At 49.1% G+C, this 15,954-nt stretch overlaps 1 protein-coding gene across 1 annotated transcript in view; it reads left to right on the top strand.

The window, feature by feature from the left end:
- Window positions 1–15,954, top strand: part of DNAH10 (dynein axonemal heavy chain 10) — a 168,862-nt gene that overhangs the window by 86,400 nt on the left and 66,508 nt on the right. The window contains 5 exon segments of the mRNA XM_060249163.1: window positions 2,553–2,688; window positions 5,189–5,311; window positions 5,700–5,834; window positions 15,068–15,284; window positions 15,731–15,850. Coding sequence (XP_060105146.1) covers window positions 2,553–2,688; window positions 5,189–5,311; window positions 5,700–5,834; window positions 15,068–15,284; window positions 15,731–15,850 — 731 coding nt within the window.

The raw sequence follows: 15,954 nt of genomic DNA, 5'->3' as shown, positions 1-15,954 counted from the left end.
AGAACCATCCTCACTGTTCCAAACCACATCCTCCCCTCACTCGAATGGTGGACAGTACGAGCTCACCTGCTTGCAGGAATGCCATTTTTAAGGCCAAGCCCATCAGCAGTAGTTACAACAGATGCCTCGAGGTGGGGCTGGGGAGCCCATCTCGACATACTCACTGTCCAGGGGCAATGGACACCGTACGAACAGTCGCTCCACATCAATTGTTTAGAGCTTCTAGCTGTTCACAGAGCTTTAAAATCGTCTCTCCCATCTCTTCAAGGCCGGCATGTACACATTGCCTCAGACAATGTGGCGACGGTTTTTTATATAAACAGGCAAGGAGGGACTGCTTCCACCCGTCTTTGCAAAAGAGCAATGCACCTTTGGCACTGGAGTATTGCTCACCAGATCCATCTCACTGCGGTACATCTTCCTGGCGTCCAGAATGCTCAAGCGGACAGGCTGAGCAGATATCTCATCAACGACCACGAGTGGTTCCTCCAAAGGTCATATCTTCTGCCAGTATTCCGGAAATTCGGAACCCCCTCAATAGATGCGTTTGCTGCACCAGACAATGCACAGTGTGCTATCTTTTTTATGAGAGGTCCGCCCTCACAACAGTCTGCGGGGGATGCCTTCATACAGACATGGACCGGTCCACTACACTTCCTCTTCCCTCCTTTCCCGCTGATAACACGGTGCATACAGAAACTTCAACTGGACAACACAGATTGCATTCTAGTGACGCCATGGTGGCCACGCCAGCCGTGGTTCACAACCCTCCTCTCTCTGTCAAAAAACACTTACCATCACTTCCCTCTGGCCCACAACCTCCTGTCCCAGCAGAACGGCAGGGTCCTCCATCACGACCCGAACAGGCTTCGCTTAACGGCTTGGAGGATATGTTCTCAGACTTTCCTGAAGGAGTAAGACATGTTCTCTTAAATGCGAGGAAACCATCAACGAGAAAGTCATACTCCATGAAATGGAAAAGATTTTCCATCTATGCTACCAAGCATAACTTCAGACCTTTATCGGCTTCCATACCTCAAATCTTGGCATATACACTGCATTTGTCAGAAAAGGGCCTTACGTACTCATCTTTAAAGGTGCACCTTGCAGCAATCTCAGCTTTTCACCCGCATGTACAGGGTCGGACTGTCTTTTCACACCCTGCTGCGAAATCCTTCTTAAAAGGAATCTTACATTTGCACCCACCATTGCGGCAAATGTATCCTAGCTGGAGTTTATCGCTAGTGCTAAGCCAACTAGTAAAACCGCCTTTCGAACCTATGGCTACGATACCGCTTCACCTTCTCTCATGGAAAACGGCACTATTAGTCGCACTCACCTCTGCTAAGAGAGCAAGTGATATTTGTGCGTTCAGAGCAGACTCACCTTACACCATTTTTCACCACGATAGGGTGGTGTTGCGGCCAGACCCTGCCTTCTTACCCAAGGTAGTTTCCGCATTTCATTTACACAGAATCACAACCTTACCTGCCTTTTTCCAACGTCCTACGGACAAGGGGCAAGAAGCTCTACACTGTCTAGATGTTAGAAGAGCACTCGCTTACTATATAGATAGAACAGCATCGTTCCGTACGGACTCCAGACTTTTTGTGGCCTACGGCCGCCTTAATAAGGGCAAAAAGATATCTACACAGAGACTGTCAAAATGGTTGGTTGCTGCTATAGAGCTGTGCTACAAACTCGCAAAGCAACCAGTCCCATCTGCCATACGAGCTCATTCCACAAGAGCTTTGTCAACGTCATCTGCCCTTGCCAGGGTGTATCCATGGAGGACTTTGCGCCACTGCCGCCTGGTCTTCCCCTTCGACCTTCGCCACGCACTACGCTTTGACGTTCGTGCTAGGCGAGATGCATCCTTCGGACAGGCAGTGCTCCGCTCCATCTTTGACTAAGGAGGCGGTCTCGGCTTGGTGAGTAATTGCTTGCCTTGTAGCCTGTTATGTGCTGACTGTGTTGCACTAACCTTTGTGTTATTCTTTTCTCCAACTCTAGTGCCAGCACCCACCACCTTGCAGGTCAGCTTATCAGTCACCCATGTGTGGGACTGCACAGAGACCACGAAGAAGATAAACAGGTTACTCACCTGTAATTGATGATCTTCGAGTGGTCATCTGTGCAGTCACACACGCCCGCCCAGCCGTCCCCGCTGCTGGCTACTGGTCCTATACTACCGCTCATCTACTATGTCAGCGGCGGGGAAAGAAACTGAGTGGGTGGGGCGCCTCCCTCTCGCTCCAGGCATGCGCAGTGGATGCCTGCTCCCCAGAGCGAAAGGGAGTGCGCGCCAAAAATAACGCCTAGGCTAGCTTTTAAAATCTCCGAGGTAGGGTTCGTCCTGACGGGAAAACCCATGTGTGTGACTGCACAGATGACCACTCGAAGATCATCAATTACAGGTGAGTAACCTGTTTTTTCCTTCTCCCCCGGTTTTCGTCCATGTCTCCCGGTAACAACCCCTGATCCAGCAGCCTAGGAGCGTTTTGGGGACGCATCACTGGGCAAGAAGTGTTTATGCTGACTTTTGCGCACAGGTACATTTTGTTTGATGGCGATGTGGATGCTCTCTGGGTCGAAAACATGAATTCGGTGATGGACGATAACAAGCTGCTGACCTTGGCGAATGGAGAGCGAATCAGGCTCCAGACTCACTGTGCCCTCTTGTTTGAGGTAAGAAAGCCCCATGGCCGGTGGGGAAACCAGAAAATGTGACTCTCTAGAGCAGGAGTGGTCAAACTGTGGCTCAGGAGGCACGTGTGACTCTTTCACACATGTTGGGTGGCTCTCAAAGCCCCCATCCACCCCGTCAGCCAGCTTGGAGAAGGCATTTCTCTCTTTAAACCACTTTGCCAAGCCAGCTGGAGGCTTGGAGAATGTGTTTAAAGTTGCTTTCTTTCCCCCCTCCACTCCATTTATTTTCCTTCCTTCCTTCCTTCCTTCCTTGCTCTCTTCCCTCCGTCCCTTTCTTCCTCCCTCCCTTCCTCCCTCCCTTCCTTCCATCCTTCCTTCCTTCCTTCCTTCCTTCCTTCCTTCCTTCCTTCCTTCCTTCCTTCCTTCCTTCCACCCTCCCTTCCTTCCTCTCTTCCCTCCGTCCCTTTCTTCCTTCCTTCCTTCCTTCCTTCCTTCCTTCCTTCCTTCCTTCCTTCCTTCCTTCCTTCCTTCCTTCCTCTCTTCCCTCCGTCCCTTTCTTCCTCCCTCCCTCCCTCCCTCCCTTCCTTTCTTCCTTCCTTCCTTCCTCCTCCCTCCCTTCCTTTCTTCCTTCCTTCCTTCCTTCCTCCCTCCCTCCCTCCCTCCCTTCCTTTCTTCCTTCCTTCCTTCCTTCCTTCCTTCCTTCCTTCCTTCCTCCCTCCCTCCCTTCCTTCCTCCTTCCTTCCTCTCTTCCTCCATCCCTTTCTTCCTCCCTCCCTTCCTTCCTTCCTTCCACCCTCCCTTCCTTCCTTCCTCTCTTCCCGCCGTCCCTTCCTTCCTTCCTTCCTTCCTTCCTTCCTTCCTTCCTTCCTTCCTTCCTTCCTTCCTTCCATCCATCCATCCATCCATCCATCCAAACATCTGACATTCATGTCTTGCAGCTCTCAAACATCTGACATTTATTCTGTGCAGCTCTTACGTTAAACAAGTTTAGCCACCCCTGGTCCAGAGGGACCTGCCTCCATTTTGGTCTTGGAGGGTGTGGTGGTTGTAGCTCCTTTTTCCTCTTACATATTTATTTTGTTAACCTTAGGACAGGTCCTTCTGTTACATATGGGTCCAGGTAGTCATCCTTCCAGGTAGCTTATGGTGTCCCACCTGCTTAGTGTGAACCATATTCCGTACTTCCATATCCCTGCAGGGGTGGAGGCTGTCCTGGTGCAGGTTACTCCTCTCACAATTCCATTTTTAGTCCATTCCCAGTTGGAAACCACAATCTCTGGGCTGGCCTGCTCTGAAGCAGCAGAAGGTTCCCAGATACCTGCTGCCAGGAGATGGTGGCACCAACTCACAACTGAAGGTCTGATGATCTCCCTCAACGGGAGAATGTGTCAATATCCTTAAGTTGCTATAACTTCCTGGTAGGCAGGAACAAGCCACTGCAAGGGTCCTGAATGAGACTTGGCCCAGGAGAACAGGTCTGTACAATCTGGTGAAAGGGTGAGAGGTTTCAAATCCTCACTGCCACGAAGCTCACTGGCTAGTCTCCTGGCCTAACCTCCCCTGCAGGGCAGTTTTGGGGAATGAATGCATAGACTAATATATTCCTTCCTGATCTCCTCGGAGGAAGTGAGGGGTGTGAATGGGAAATGTCACAGGATCAATGGGTCTCCCCTGAGAAAAGTTCACTACACCAAAGCAATGCAGATGTGTCGGGTTGGTGGGAGCTCGCTATTTCTGTGGGCAGAACATTTTTTTTGGGGGGGGATCCAAAAGCAGACTGGCTGAAATACTGATTTCGCACTCACCTTACGCCACTGTCACGTTTGTCTTCTCAGCACGGCTCCCTTCTGATTTCACACTATCTGCCCTGGGGCTGCAGCAAGCGCTGGTGTTTTTGCACAGCAAACAGAAACTGGCTTTTAGCGGTTTCTGTTTGCTGCATGAAAAAGCCGACGCTTGCTGCAGCCCTGGGGCAGATAATGTGAAATTGGAAGGAAGCCCCGCTGAGAAGACGAATGTGAGAGCGGCAGAAGAAGAAGATGATACTGGATTTATATCCTGCCCTCCATTCTGAAGAGTCTCAGAGTGGCTCAGAATCTCCTTTACCTTCCTCCCCCACAACAGACACCCTGCGAGGTGGGTGGGGCTGGAGAGGGCTCTCACAGCAGCTGCCCTTTCAAGGACAGCCTCTGCCAGAGCTATGGCTGACCCAAGGCCATCCCAGCAGCTTCAAATGAGTGCGAAATCAGTACAAGTGTTAGACCAGGGAAGGAGGAGTTGGCAGAGTGGCAAGCACTGACATTTCAGTGGCTGCTGATCTTTCCTTTGCACTGCAGACTGGCTGCGGTGGGGGTGTCAGCAGAAGCAAGGGACAGGTTGTAGTCTTCAGGGATTAGTTCAAGTTGAACGAGCGTTTCCGATCCCTGCAAGACGTGCACATAAAGATCTTGGGTCTTTTGTGTTGCGTTTGGCATTGATACCCGAAACCACTCATTAGCAGCACAGGATTTCTTGCAAACTTGCACAATTTCCTTTTTAGGTTGGAGATTTGCAGTACGCCTCACCTGCAACAGTATCGCGCTGTGGGATGGTCTTTGTGGACCCCAAGAATTTGAAATATAAACCTTTTTGGCAGAAGTGGCTGAACCAAAGGAGCAGCAAAGTAGGGAACGGCTGCTTACTCTGATCTTTGTGCGTGTGTGTGTTTGCATGTGTGTGCCTGGAAGTCATGGCAGACTTCTGGTGTCCCCTTCTAGGGCTGGGGGGGGAAGGACATTCAGGGAGTTGACTTGCTGCCTGCAAGTAGAAACAGATTGGGCCCCTGATGCCAAAATCTGGAGGGGACAGGAACAGGGAGGGACAAATCCATGGCTTTTTTTCAGCAGGAATGCACAGGAATGCAGTTCTGGCTGGCTTGGTGTCAGGGGGTGTGGCCTAATAGTCAAAAGAATTCCTGCTGGGCTTTTTCTACCCCCCCCCCCCCCCAAAAAAAAGAGAGCCCTGGATAAATCAGCTCAGAACTTTGGGATTCTTTCTGTTTTGTTTCTCAGCAAGAGCAGCTTTTGCTAGATCGGCTGTTCGGGAAATATATCCCCTACCTGATTGACATGATTGTAGAAGGAATCGTTGACGGTCGGCAAGGGAAGAAACTGAAGACCATCGTTCCACAGACAGACCTGAATATGGTAAGAGAGCCTGATTTTGCAGAAATACAACGCATTTGAAGTAAGTAATTCCATATCTTTAGTAAGGACTTCAAAAAATGTTAAGATTTTCTGCAAGCAAAATAGGTGTTGGGAAAACTCATACAGAGAAGTGAGATTTGAGATCAGGTCCCCAGGCATGAACCCATTTAAAAAATTTTACAGGAAGAGCAGGATTCGAGACACAAAGAAACACAGCCCCAGTTACCTAGGAAATCCACCTCAGCTCGGGATGGTGTATGTGGTTCTCCCTTTTGTCATTTTTGTCCTCACAACAACCTTGTGAAGTGGGGTGGATTCTGGGCCTAGGCAGTCACAGGGAACCTTTCCTTGCCCATTTCTCCCCTTGCTTGAGACCTGAAAGGAGGTTCTTACTGGGTGACAAATTGCAGCGGCTGTGTGAAAACCCATGAATCTTCTTCGTGGTCTCTGTGCAGTCCCACACATGGGTTTTCCCGTCAGGACGAACCCTACCTCGGAGATTTTAAAAGCTAGCCTAGGCGTTATTTTTGGCGCGCACTCCCTTTCGCTCTGGGGAGCAGGCATCCACTGCGCATGCCTGGAGCGAGAGGGAGGCGCCCCACCCACTCAGTTTCTTTCCAACCGCCGCCCGGGATAGTCTTACCTTCGCTGCGCTCCTCGTTTACCTCAAACGTCTAGCCTCCGTTTTTCTTCACTTTTCCTCTTCATTCTATTTCCCTCGCTATTTTTTCTTATATTCTTATACTCTCTAAAAAAAAAAAAAAAAAGCATAAATATCTTCCCCGCTTTTACCTCAGACCTCCCTTCCCTCACCCCCCCCCCCCCGGGCGTATGGAAGGAAGAGACAGTAAAATAACCTTTAAAAGGTGTTCGCGTTGTAGGGCGAAAATCCCTACCTCAGACGGACATTCGCTTTGCCTATTCTGCTTGGGAGAAACCCATAAAGTGGACGCCTGTGCGCATTGCCTTCAATTCGGCAAACAGGCGCGCAAAAACAGAGCCGCTAGACTAAGAAGCCATCTTATGGAGTCTGTGCTTCACCCTGAAATGTCTCAATCTTCTTCTGTGAGTAAGTCGCCTCCCCTCCTGACTCCCCAAGGAGACGGCGCACGGTCGGCAGCTTCAGTGGCCATTGTTCCCAGCAAGCATAAGCCCGGCGATGCCGCGAAAGTCGGCGACAGCGCGAGAACGTCAGAGCTAACGGCCGCGTCTACTAAAACGAAAAGTGGGAAGCACACTAAGAAGCACAAGCACTCCGATCCGAAGGGCCAGAAGGATTCGAGGAAACCTACCGATCCGAAGGACCCGAAAAAATCTACCGACCCGAAGGACTCGAGAAAACCTACCGACTCGAACAAATCTTCGGAACAACAAACAGCCCACGAGCCTGACAGACAATGTGAGCCCTCCACACCTGGAACCGATACCCAGGAAGTGACCACTCCGATTACGGAATCACCGCATCAACAGACGGAAGAGGTTATTCCGATTCCGTCCCGATCCCCTTCTCTACAAGGATCCATACCAGACCCTTCGCTGGAGAAGATCCGAGACCCGCTGCAGTGGACTCAACAGCACATCAACCCTAGATCGTTTCGCGATATGTCGAATCCCATCCAATACAGACATGACGCTTACAGGTACTTTGATACCCATCGGTTCCCAGCCAGGTCTCCCAGCATCGAGAGACATCGGTACCATCGTACGCGTTTCCCGGAGAGATCCCCTAGTAGGGGGAGGGACCGCTATCGCTACAACCCGAGGTCTCGGTCTCCATCTATGTCCCCGAGACGACGCCACTACGCTTCGAGGTCTCCATCAATGGATTCCCATGCTTGTTGCGGCTACCACCATTCTCGGTACCGTACCGATTACCACAGGAACCAATCCAAGGAAGTGACTCCTGTCCAACGGAGTAAGCAACTAACAAAACAGCCATCTCCGACTCCTTCCACTTCGACTTCTAAGCTTAAAGGCACGAGTCCAACCAGACCTAAAAGCACGACTCCAACCAGACCGGACCCACCGGCACCCGAACCTGACTCGGATGCCGAATCCGACGCACAATCATCGGACTCGATACAATCGATGTCCCCTGGATCCCCTGCCTCGGATATCGCCAAGCCCGCGGATTTGTCACCTTCCGAAGGGGCAAAGACATACTTGGACTTGATTGCCAACATGGCCTCTGCACTTAACGTTACCCTCACCTCAGATGCACCCAAGGTAACAGACGTGGTACACGACTTGGTGCACTCAGATTTACCTGCTGGGTCCTTTCTGCCGATGTTACCGGTACACCTAGAGGCCATCAAAGAAGCTTGGGACAACCCAGCATCTATTCCCCCGACTTCAAAACGAATTGAATCTCTTTACAGGATCCAAGCAATGGAGTCGAAATTTCTATTTAGCCATCCAGCCCCGAACTCTCTGATAGTTCATTCTTCTTCTAAATCGAAACAGACTCGTCACCCTGTACCTCCTGAGAAGGAAGGCAGGAAATTAGACACCCTGGGAAGGAAAATGTATTCAATTTCTACGGCAAATGCCAAAATCAACAATTATTTAGCATACTTCGCCGCGTATACCCACAATATCTCCTCCCAACTAAATACGCTCGTCTCTGCCCTACCTGAACCTTCCCAGAAACAAGCCTGCAAGCTGCTATAGGAGCTCAACAGGGTTTCAAAGCAACAGATAAATACTATCCGCCACTCTGTGGGGTGCACTTCAAAGGCGATGGCTGCCTCAATTGCCCTAAGACGACACGCTTGGCTTCGGTCCTCTTCATTGCAGCCTGATCTTAAGTTTAAAATCGAAGACCTTCCCTTCGACGGCCAAGGTCTCTTTAATGCAACGACAGACGATATATTGACCACCGTGGACGACAGCCGCAAACGAGCAAAAAGGCTCGGAGTAGCGCAACAACAACAACAGCAGAGCTATAAGCCCAGACCATGGAAACCAACGCCGTTTAAACGTTCCAGATCTCCTCGACAATCTGAATACTGGAAACGTAAGGCTCCTCCTCCGAAGCAATCTTTTAACCAGAGACAGCAGAGACCACAACCACCTAAAAAGGCTGCGTCTTCATCAAAGCAGTCTCTTTGACTTCCTACCTTTACCAATTCAACACATTTCCAGACTTCTTCCATTTCACGAGAACTGGCAACAAATAACCACGGACAAATGGGTTTTAAACATCATTTTGAGAGGCTACTCGATAGAGTTTCAAACACCACCAACAAAACATCATTTTGTCTCAACTCCTCCATCCCCTTCCCTTCAGGAAGAAATAGACATCTTAACTGCCAAAGCGGCTATAGAGCCTGTCCCAGACCAGTACCATCGGACCGGATTTTATTCCCGGTACTTTCTAGTTCCCAAAAGGGATGGGGGACAGCGTCCGATTCTGGATCTAAGAGCCCTAAACAAATTCATCCGCCACAGAAAATTCAGAATGATCACCTTACAATCGATTCTGCCCTTAATCCCCCGAAACTCTTGGATGGCACTGGTAGATTTACAGGACGCATACTTCACCTGACAATACACCAATGCCACAGAAAGTTCCTGCGTTTCGCCGTGGGCAACAGCCACTACCAGTTCCGAGCCCTACCCTTCGGACTCTCCACAGCACCACGGACATTCACGAAATGTATGGCGGTAATTGCGGCATACCTCAGACAACGCGGAATTGCAACCTACCCATACATAGACGATTGGCTCCTCGTGGGAGCTTCAAAGGCACAGTTGATGAAGGACATTTCTATGACACTTGCGCTCTTAGCAGAACTGGGCCTCCAGGTCAATCATCAAAAGTCACACCTGACCCCAACTCAAGACATCCATTTTATAGGGGCTCGCTTGTGCACCACGGACCACAAGGCATACCTTCCTGTAGACAGGATATCTTCCATTCAGACACTGGCCACACAAATAATACAACAACCCAAACAAACGGCCTTCAACATTCAGCGCATGTTAGGACTTATGGCAGCGACGACTGCAGTTTTAACACACGCGAGACTACGCATGCGAACCCTGCAAATCTGGTTCGTCCGTGCGTTTCGGCCCCAACGCCAGTCTCAAAGAACCATCCTCACTGTTCCAAACCACATCCTCCCCTCACTCGAATGGTGGACAGTACGACCTCACCTGCTTGCAGGAATGCCATTTTTAAGGCCAAGCCCATCAGCAGTAGTTACAACAGATGCCTCGAGGTGGGGCTGGGGAGCCCATCTCGACATACTCACTGTCCAGGGGCAATGGACACCGTACGAACAGTCGCTCCACATCAATTGTTTAGAGCTTCTAGCTGTTCACAGAGCTTTAAAATCGTTTCTCCCATCTCTTCAAGGCCGGCATGTACAAATTGCCTCAGACAATGTGGCGACAGTTTTTTATATAAACAGGCAAGGAGGGACTGCTTCCACCCGTCTTTGCAAAAGAGCAATGCACCTTTGGCACTGGAGTATTGCTCACCAGATCCATCTCACTGCGGTACATCTTCCTGGCGTCCAGAATGCTCAAGCGGACAGGCTGAGCAGATATCTCATCAACGACCACGAGTGGTCCCTCCACAGGTCATATCTTCTGCCAGTATTCCGGAAATTTGGAACCCCCTCAATAGATGCGTTTGCTGCACCAGACAATGCACAGTGTGCTATCTTTTTTATGAGAGGTCCGCCCTCACAACAGTCTGCAGGGGATGCCTTCATACAGACATGGACCGGTCCACTACACTTCCTCTTCCCACCCTTCCCACTGATAACACGATGCATACAGAAAATTCAACTAGACAACACAGATTGCATTTTAGTGACGCCATGGTGGCCACGCCAACCATGGTTCACAACCCTCCTCTTTCTGTCGAAAAATACTTACCATCACTTTCCTCCAGCACAGAACCTCCTGTCTCAGCAGAACGGCAGGGTTCTCCATCACGACCCGAACAGGCTTCGCTTAACGGCTTGGAGGATATGTTCTCAGACTTTCCTGAAGGAGTAAGACATGTTCTCTTAAATGCGAGGAAACCATCAACGAGAAAGTCATACTCCATGAAGTGGAAAAGATTTTCCATCTATGCTACCAAGCATAACTTCAGACCTTTATCGGCTTCCATACCTCAAATCTTGGCATATACACTGCATTTGTCAGAAAAGGGCCTTACGTACTCATCTTTAAAGGTGCACCTTGCAGCAATCTCAGCTTTTCACCCGCATGTACAGGGTCGGACTGTCTTTTCACACCCTGCTGCGAAAGCCTTCTTAAAAGGAATCTTACATTTGCACCCACCATTGCGGCAAATGTATCCTAGCTGGAGTTTATCGCTAGTGCTAAGCCAACTAGTAAAACCGCCTTTCGAACCTATGGCTACGATACCGCTTCACCTTCTCTCATGGAAAACGGCACTATTAGTCGCACTCACCTCTGCTAAGAGAGCAAGTGATATTTGTGCGTTCAGAGCAGACTCACCTTACACCATTTTTCACCACGATAGGGTGGTGTTGCGGCCAGACCCTGCCTTCTTACCCAAGGTAGTTTCCGCATTTCATTTACACAGAATCACAACCTTACCTGCCTTTTTCCAACGTCCTACGGACAAGGGGCAAGAAGCTCTACACTGTCTAGATGTTAGAAGAGCACTCGCTTACTATATAGATAGAACAGCATCGTTCCGTACGGACTCCAGACTTTTTGTGGCCTACGGCCGCCTTAATAAGGGCAAAAAGATATCTACACAGAGACTGTTAAAATGGTTGGTTGCTGCTATAGAGCTGTGCTACAAACTCGCAAAGCAACCAGTCCCATCTGCCATACGAGCTCATTCCACAAGAGCTTTGTCAACGTCATCTGCCCTTGCCAGGGGTGTATCCATGGAGGACATTTGCGCCGCTGCCGCCTGGTCTTCCCCTTCGACCTTCGCCACGCACTACGCTTTGGACGTTCGTGCTAGGCGAGATGCATCCTTCGGACAGGCAGTGCTCCGCTCCATCTTTGACTAAGGAGGCGGTCTCGGCTTGGTGAGTAATTGCTTGCCTTGTAGCCTGTTATGTGCTGACTGTGTTGCACTAACCTTTGTGTTATTCTTTTCTCCAACTCTAGTGCCAGCACCCACCACCTTGCAGGTCAGCTTATCAGTCACCCATGTGTGGGACTGCACAGAGACCACGAAGAAGATAAACAGGTTACTCACCTGTAATTGATGATCTTCGAGTGGTCATCTGTGCAGTCACACACGCCCGCCCAGCCGTCCCCGCTGCTGGCTACTGGTCCTATACTACCGCTCATCTACTATGTCAGCGGCGGGGAAAGAAACTGAGTGGGTGGGGCGCCTCCCTCTCGCTCCAGGCATGCGCAGTGGATGCCTGCTCCCCAGAGCGAAAGGGAGTGCGCGCCAAAAATAACGCCTAGGCTAGCTTTTAAAATCTCCGAGGTAGGGTTCGTCCTGACGGGAAAACCCATGTGTGTGACTGCACAGATGACCACTCGAAGATCATCAATTACAGGTGAGTAACCTGTTTTTTTTCCTTGGTTTCTCGCCCATCTCAAAGCGTGTGTGTTTGTTGAGTGCAGTCAAGTCACTCCTGACTTGCGGTGACCCTATGAATTAACAAACTTCAAAACAGCCTATTGTTTCATTTTGGATTGTCCCATTAGAGGGTTTTCAAGGTATGAGGTTATCAGAAGAGCTTCATCATAACCTTTTTTCTGCACAGTACCAGCCAGGGTTAGCTGAAGCGACACTGCTGTTGTCTACCATAGATCCTCCACAAGGGTCACCTTCCAATACTCCTGCCGTCCTGTAGCTTCTCTCATCAACATTGGAAGCATTCAGGGCATTTTTGAGCAAGAACCCACAGGAATGTAGTTCTGGCTGGCTTGGCATCAGGCCAATGATATGCAAATGAGTTCCTGCTGGGCTTTTTCTACAATAAAAGCCCTGTTTGAAACAGTGGTGATGTCAGGAGGTATGCAAATGAGTTCCCGGTGGGCTTTTTCTGAAAAAAAAAGTGCTGTGTGAAACAATGTCAGGGGGTGTGGCCTGATATGCAAATGAGTTCTTGCTGGGCTTTTTCTGCCCAAAAAACCCTGAAAGCATTTGCTCTCTTCTGCTGATGTGGTCACTGATGGTGGTAGATGTGTCTGCGTCTGGTTTTTTTCAACTATGACAGTTCCACTTTGCTAGGATTTTAGCCTACCTACAGAGTCTAATCCAGGGGAGTCAAACATGCAGTTCAGGGGCTGAATCAGGCTCCTGGAGGGCTCCTATCAGGCCCCTGAGCAACTGGCTGCCATCTGCTTCCTTCTCCCTGTATCTTGCTTCCTTGCGCATAACAGCTTGCTTTGCAAGGCTTGCTCAATTGCACAGGAGCTACAGAACAAAACCTCTGTTTTCTCCATTGGCTGAGGCTCCTCCCTTGGGGAGGAATAGCTTGCTTTGCCAGGCTCTCCCAATCGCACAGCAGAGCTACTGAGCCAAGCCTCTCTTCCTTCTATTGGCTGAGGTTCCTTCCCCCCAAGTCCCTGTGGAAGGAAGGAAAGAGCCAGTTCCCTGGATCCCATGGGAGAAATACAAAGAAAGCACCTTTAAGACCAATGAGTACCAACGTTTTAAGCATGTTTTTAAGTTTTTAAAAATATATTTGTGTTTGTCTGTGTTCTTTATATTTATATTATAAATATCTTTGCTACCTAATCTTAAATAGGTACACACATGGCCTGGCCCGAAATGGCTCGGCCCAGCCAGACACGGCCTGGCCCAACAAGGTCTCTTTTATGTCACATCCGGCCCTCATAACAAATGAGTTCGACACCTCTGGTCTAATCTCCTTAATGGAACCCCCTTCCCACATGAAGATGGGCTTTCAAGAGGAGCAGGGTTGGTCACAGCCCATTCTCAGTATATTTTTCTTGGGACTCAGATAGTGAGTTGCACTCTTCTACCCAGAAGAAGAGTCAGGCTGTAAGCCTGATAATATACTTCTTCCAAGCCCTTCTTTGCCACAGTCCTATGGACTCGCCGGAGTTCAGTGCTGCTTTCGATATGACAACACTTATGACCGACACTAGGCAATTTTTGAATATTAATTTCCACGCTGAAGTTCTGTTAGCCCATGAAGTCCAGACGAAGACCCTGGGTGCTTTCTATTTCTCCGTTTCAATTTTTAGAAGTCTTCGACAGTGGCATAAGCTTCAAAATTGTATTTGGATGCTAAATACATCCAAATTTGGCATCCAATTTGGCGGCAGCCAGGCTGTTATTGGGTTTCTCTATGCGGGACCAAATACAGCCGGGGCTGCGGAGGCTGCACTGGCTGCCAATAGTATTCCAGATTCGCTACAAGGTTCTGGTTATTACCTTTAGAGCCCTATATGGCCGAGGACCTGCCTACCTTAGGGACCGTCTCTCCCCACATGTTCCCCGGAGGGTACTTAGATCTGGATTGCAAAACCTATTGTCAATCCTCAGGCCTAGGGAGGCGAGATTGAAGGCTACCAGAAAAAGAGCCTTCTCAATTGCGGCCCCCCACTGGTGGAACCAACTCCCAGAAGATGTCAGGGCCTTGCGGGACCTCGCCCACTTCTGCAAAGCCTGCAAAACAACATTATTTGGCCTTCAGCCAAACTACATAGATGCCCGATATTACTGAATGCACTGTATTAATTTTAGCGTCAAAAATTGTTTTAAAATTGTATTAATTCTTTTAAACTATTTTAAATTGTTTTAACTGCTTAATTGATAATTGATTGTTGTAATTGCTTGTTTACTGTTTTATTGTTTAATGTTAAAATGTTGTTAGCCACCCTGAGCCTGCTTCGGCGGGGAGGGTGGGATATAAGTACGTAAAATAAATAAAAAATAAATTAAAAAAGGAGGAACAATGCCAGCTACAGTTAATGCTATTACTTCCTTTCCAAAATCTCTAAATTCTCCCACGGATTCCAGTCTTATATCTAACCGAAAAGCACCCGGGATCTTCATCTGGGCTTCATGGGCTAACAGAACTTCAGTGTGGAGATTAATATTCCAAAATTGCCTAGTGTCGGTCATAATTGTTGTTGAATTGCATACACCATCACTCCATTGCTATTGCATTGTATTGTTCCAGTGCTGCTCTCAGCCAGGTGTTTCTTTTATCAGCTCACAGACTTCATAGCAGCACGTCTGGGAAATAATATGTTTGCCTCAGGGGGGCTGATGATTCCTCTGTGCTTTCAAAACACAGGTGACGCAGTTGACTAGGATGCTTGATGCCCTCATAGAGCAAGAAATAGATGACCCTGACGTGCTCGAGTGCTACTTCTTGGAAGCTTTGTATTCCTCCTTAGGAGCCGCCCTCCTGGACGCAGGAAGAGCAAAATTTGACGATTTTGTGAAGCGTCTCTCCTCTATGTCAACTGTGAACGATGAGATGACTCTAGCCAGACCTGGGGAGCTGCCAGGTATGGTAGTGCCAATGCTGAAAGGGCAGGGTTTATTTTTGGGAGGGACCCTTGAACTTTCACCCACTCCATGATGGACTAACAGACCTTCCTACTGCAGTGACCCGTCTCTTCAGTCAAGTTTTGTCTCCTCTTCGGGACAGGAGCAGTTTGATTGGTGTTCCTCAAGGAAGGAAGTAGTCTCCCCCCCCAGCCCCAAAGCATCCTGTCTCCAGCAAAGAAGGAAGCTTCTCAGCAGTTCTCTTGAAACCCAGGAATGCAAATCAGTCTCAAGATTACATGTATCATAAAAGTCTCCAAAGACTAAATCCAGTGTCTCCATAAATTTTGCCCCATGATAATGCACAGAACGCTTTGCTTCTGGCCATCCTGCTTTAGATCTTGGTTAGTGCTCACCTCCAGCGGCTCATCTGCCACCCTTCATTTATTTCTAATTTGTCTTTCAGGGCAGCTACCAACTTTGTATGACTTCCATTTTGAAGGAAAGATGAAGAAATGGGTGCCTTGGAGCAAACTGGTCCCTGAATACGTTCACTCACCCGAAGTGAAATTTATTGACATCCTGGGTAAGCGTGAATTAAGCTGGCATACTTTGGAGGGAGTAGCCAATTGAAACTTTTGAGCACAGCATGTCCTTTCTGAGGCAGGGTGCCTAGAAGCCTTGCTGTGC

This window comes from Heteronotia binoei, chromosome 11 (genome assembly GCF_032191835.1).
Source record: "Heteronotia binoei isolate CCM8104 ecotype False Entrance Well chromosome 11, APGP_CSIRO_Hbin_v1, whole genome shotgun sequence".
Classification (NCBI taxonomy): domain Eukaryota; kingdom Metazoa; phylum Chordata; class Lepidosauria; order Squamata; family Gekkonidae; genus Heteronotia; species Heteronotia binoei.
This window is presented reverse-complemented; position numbering and strand designations above follow the sequence as displayed.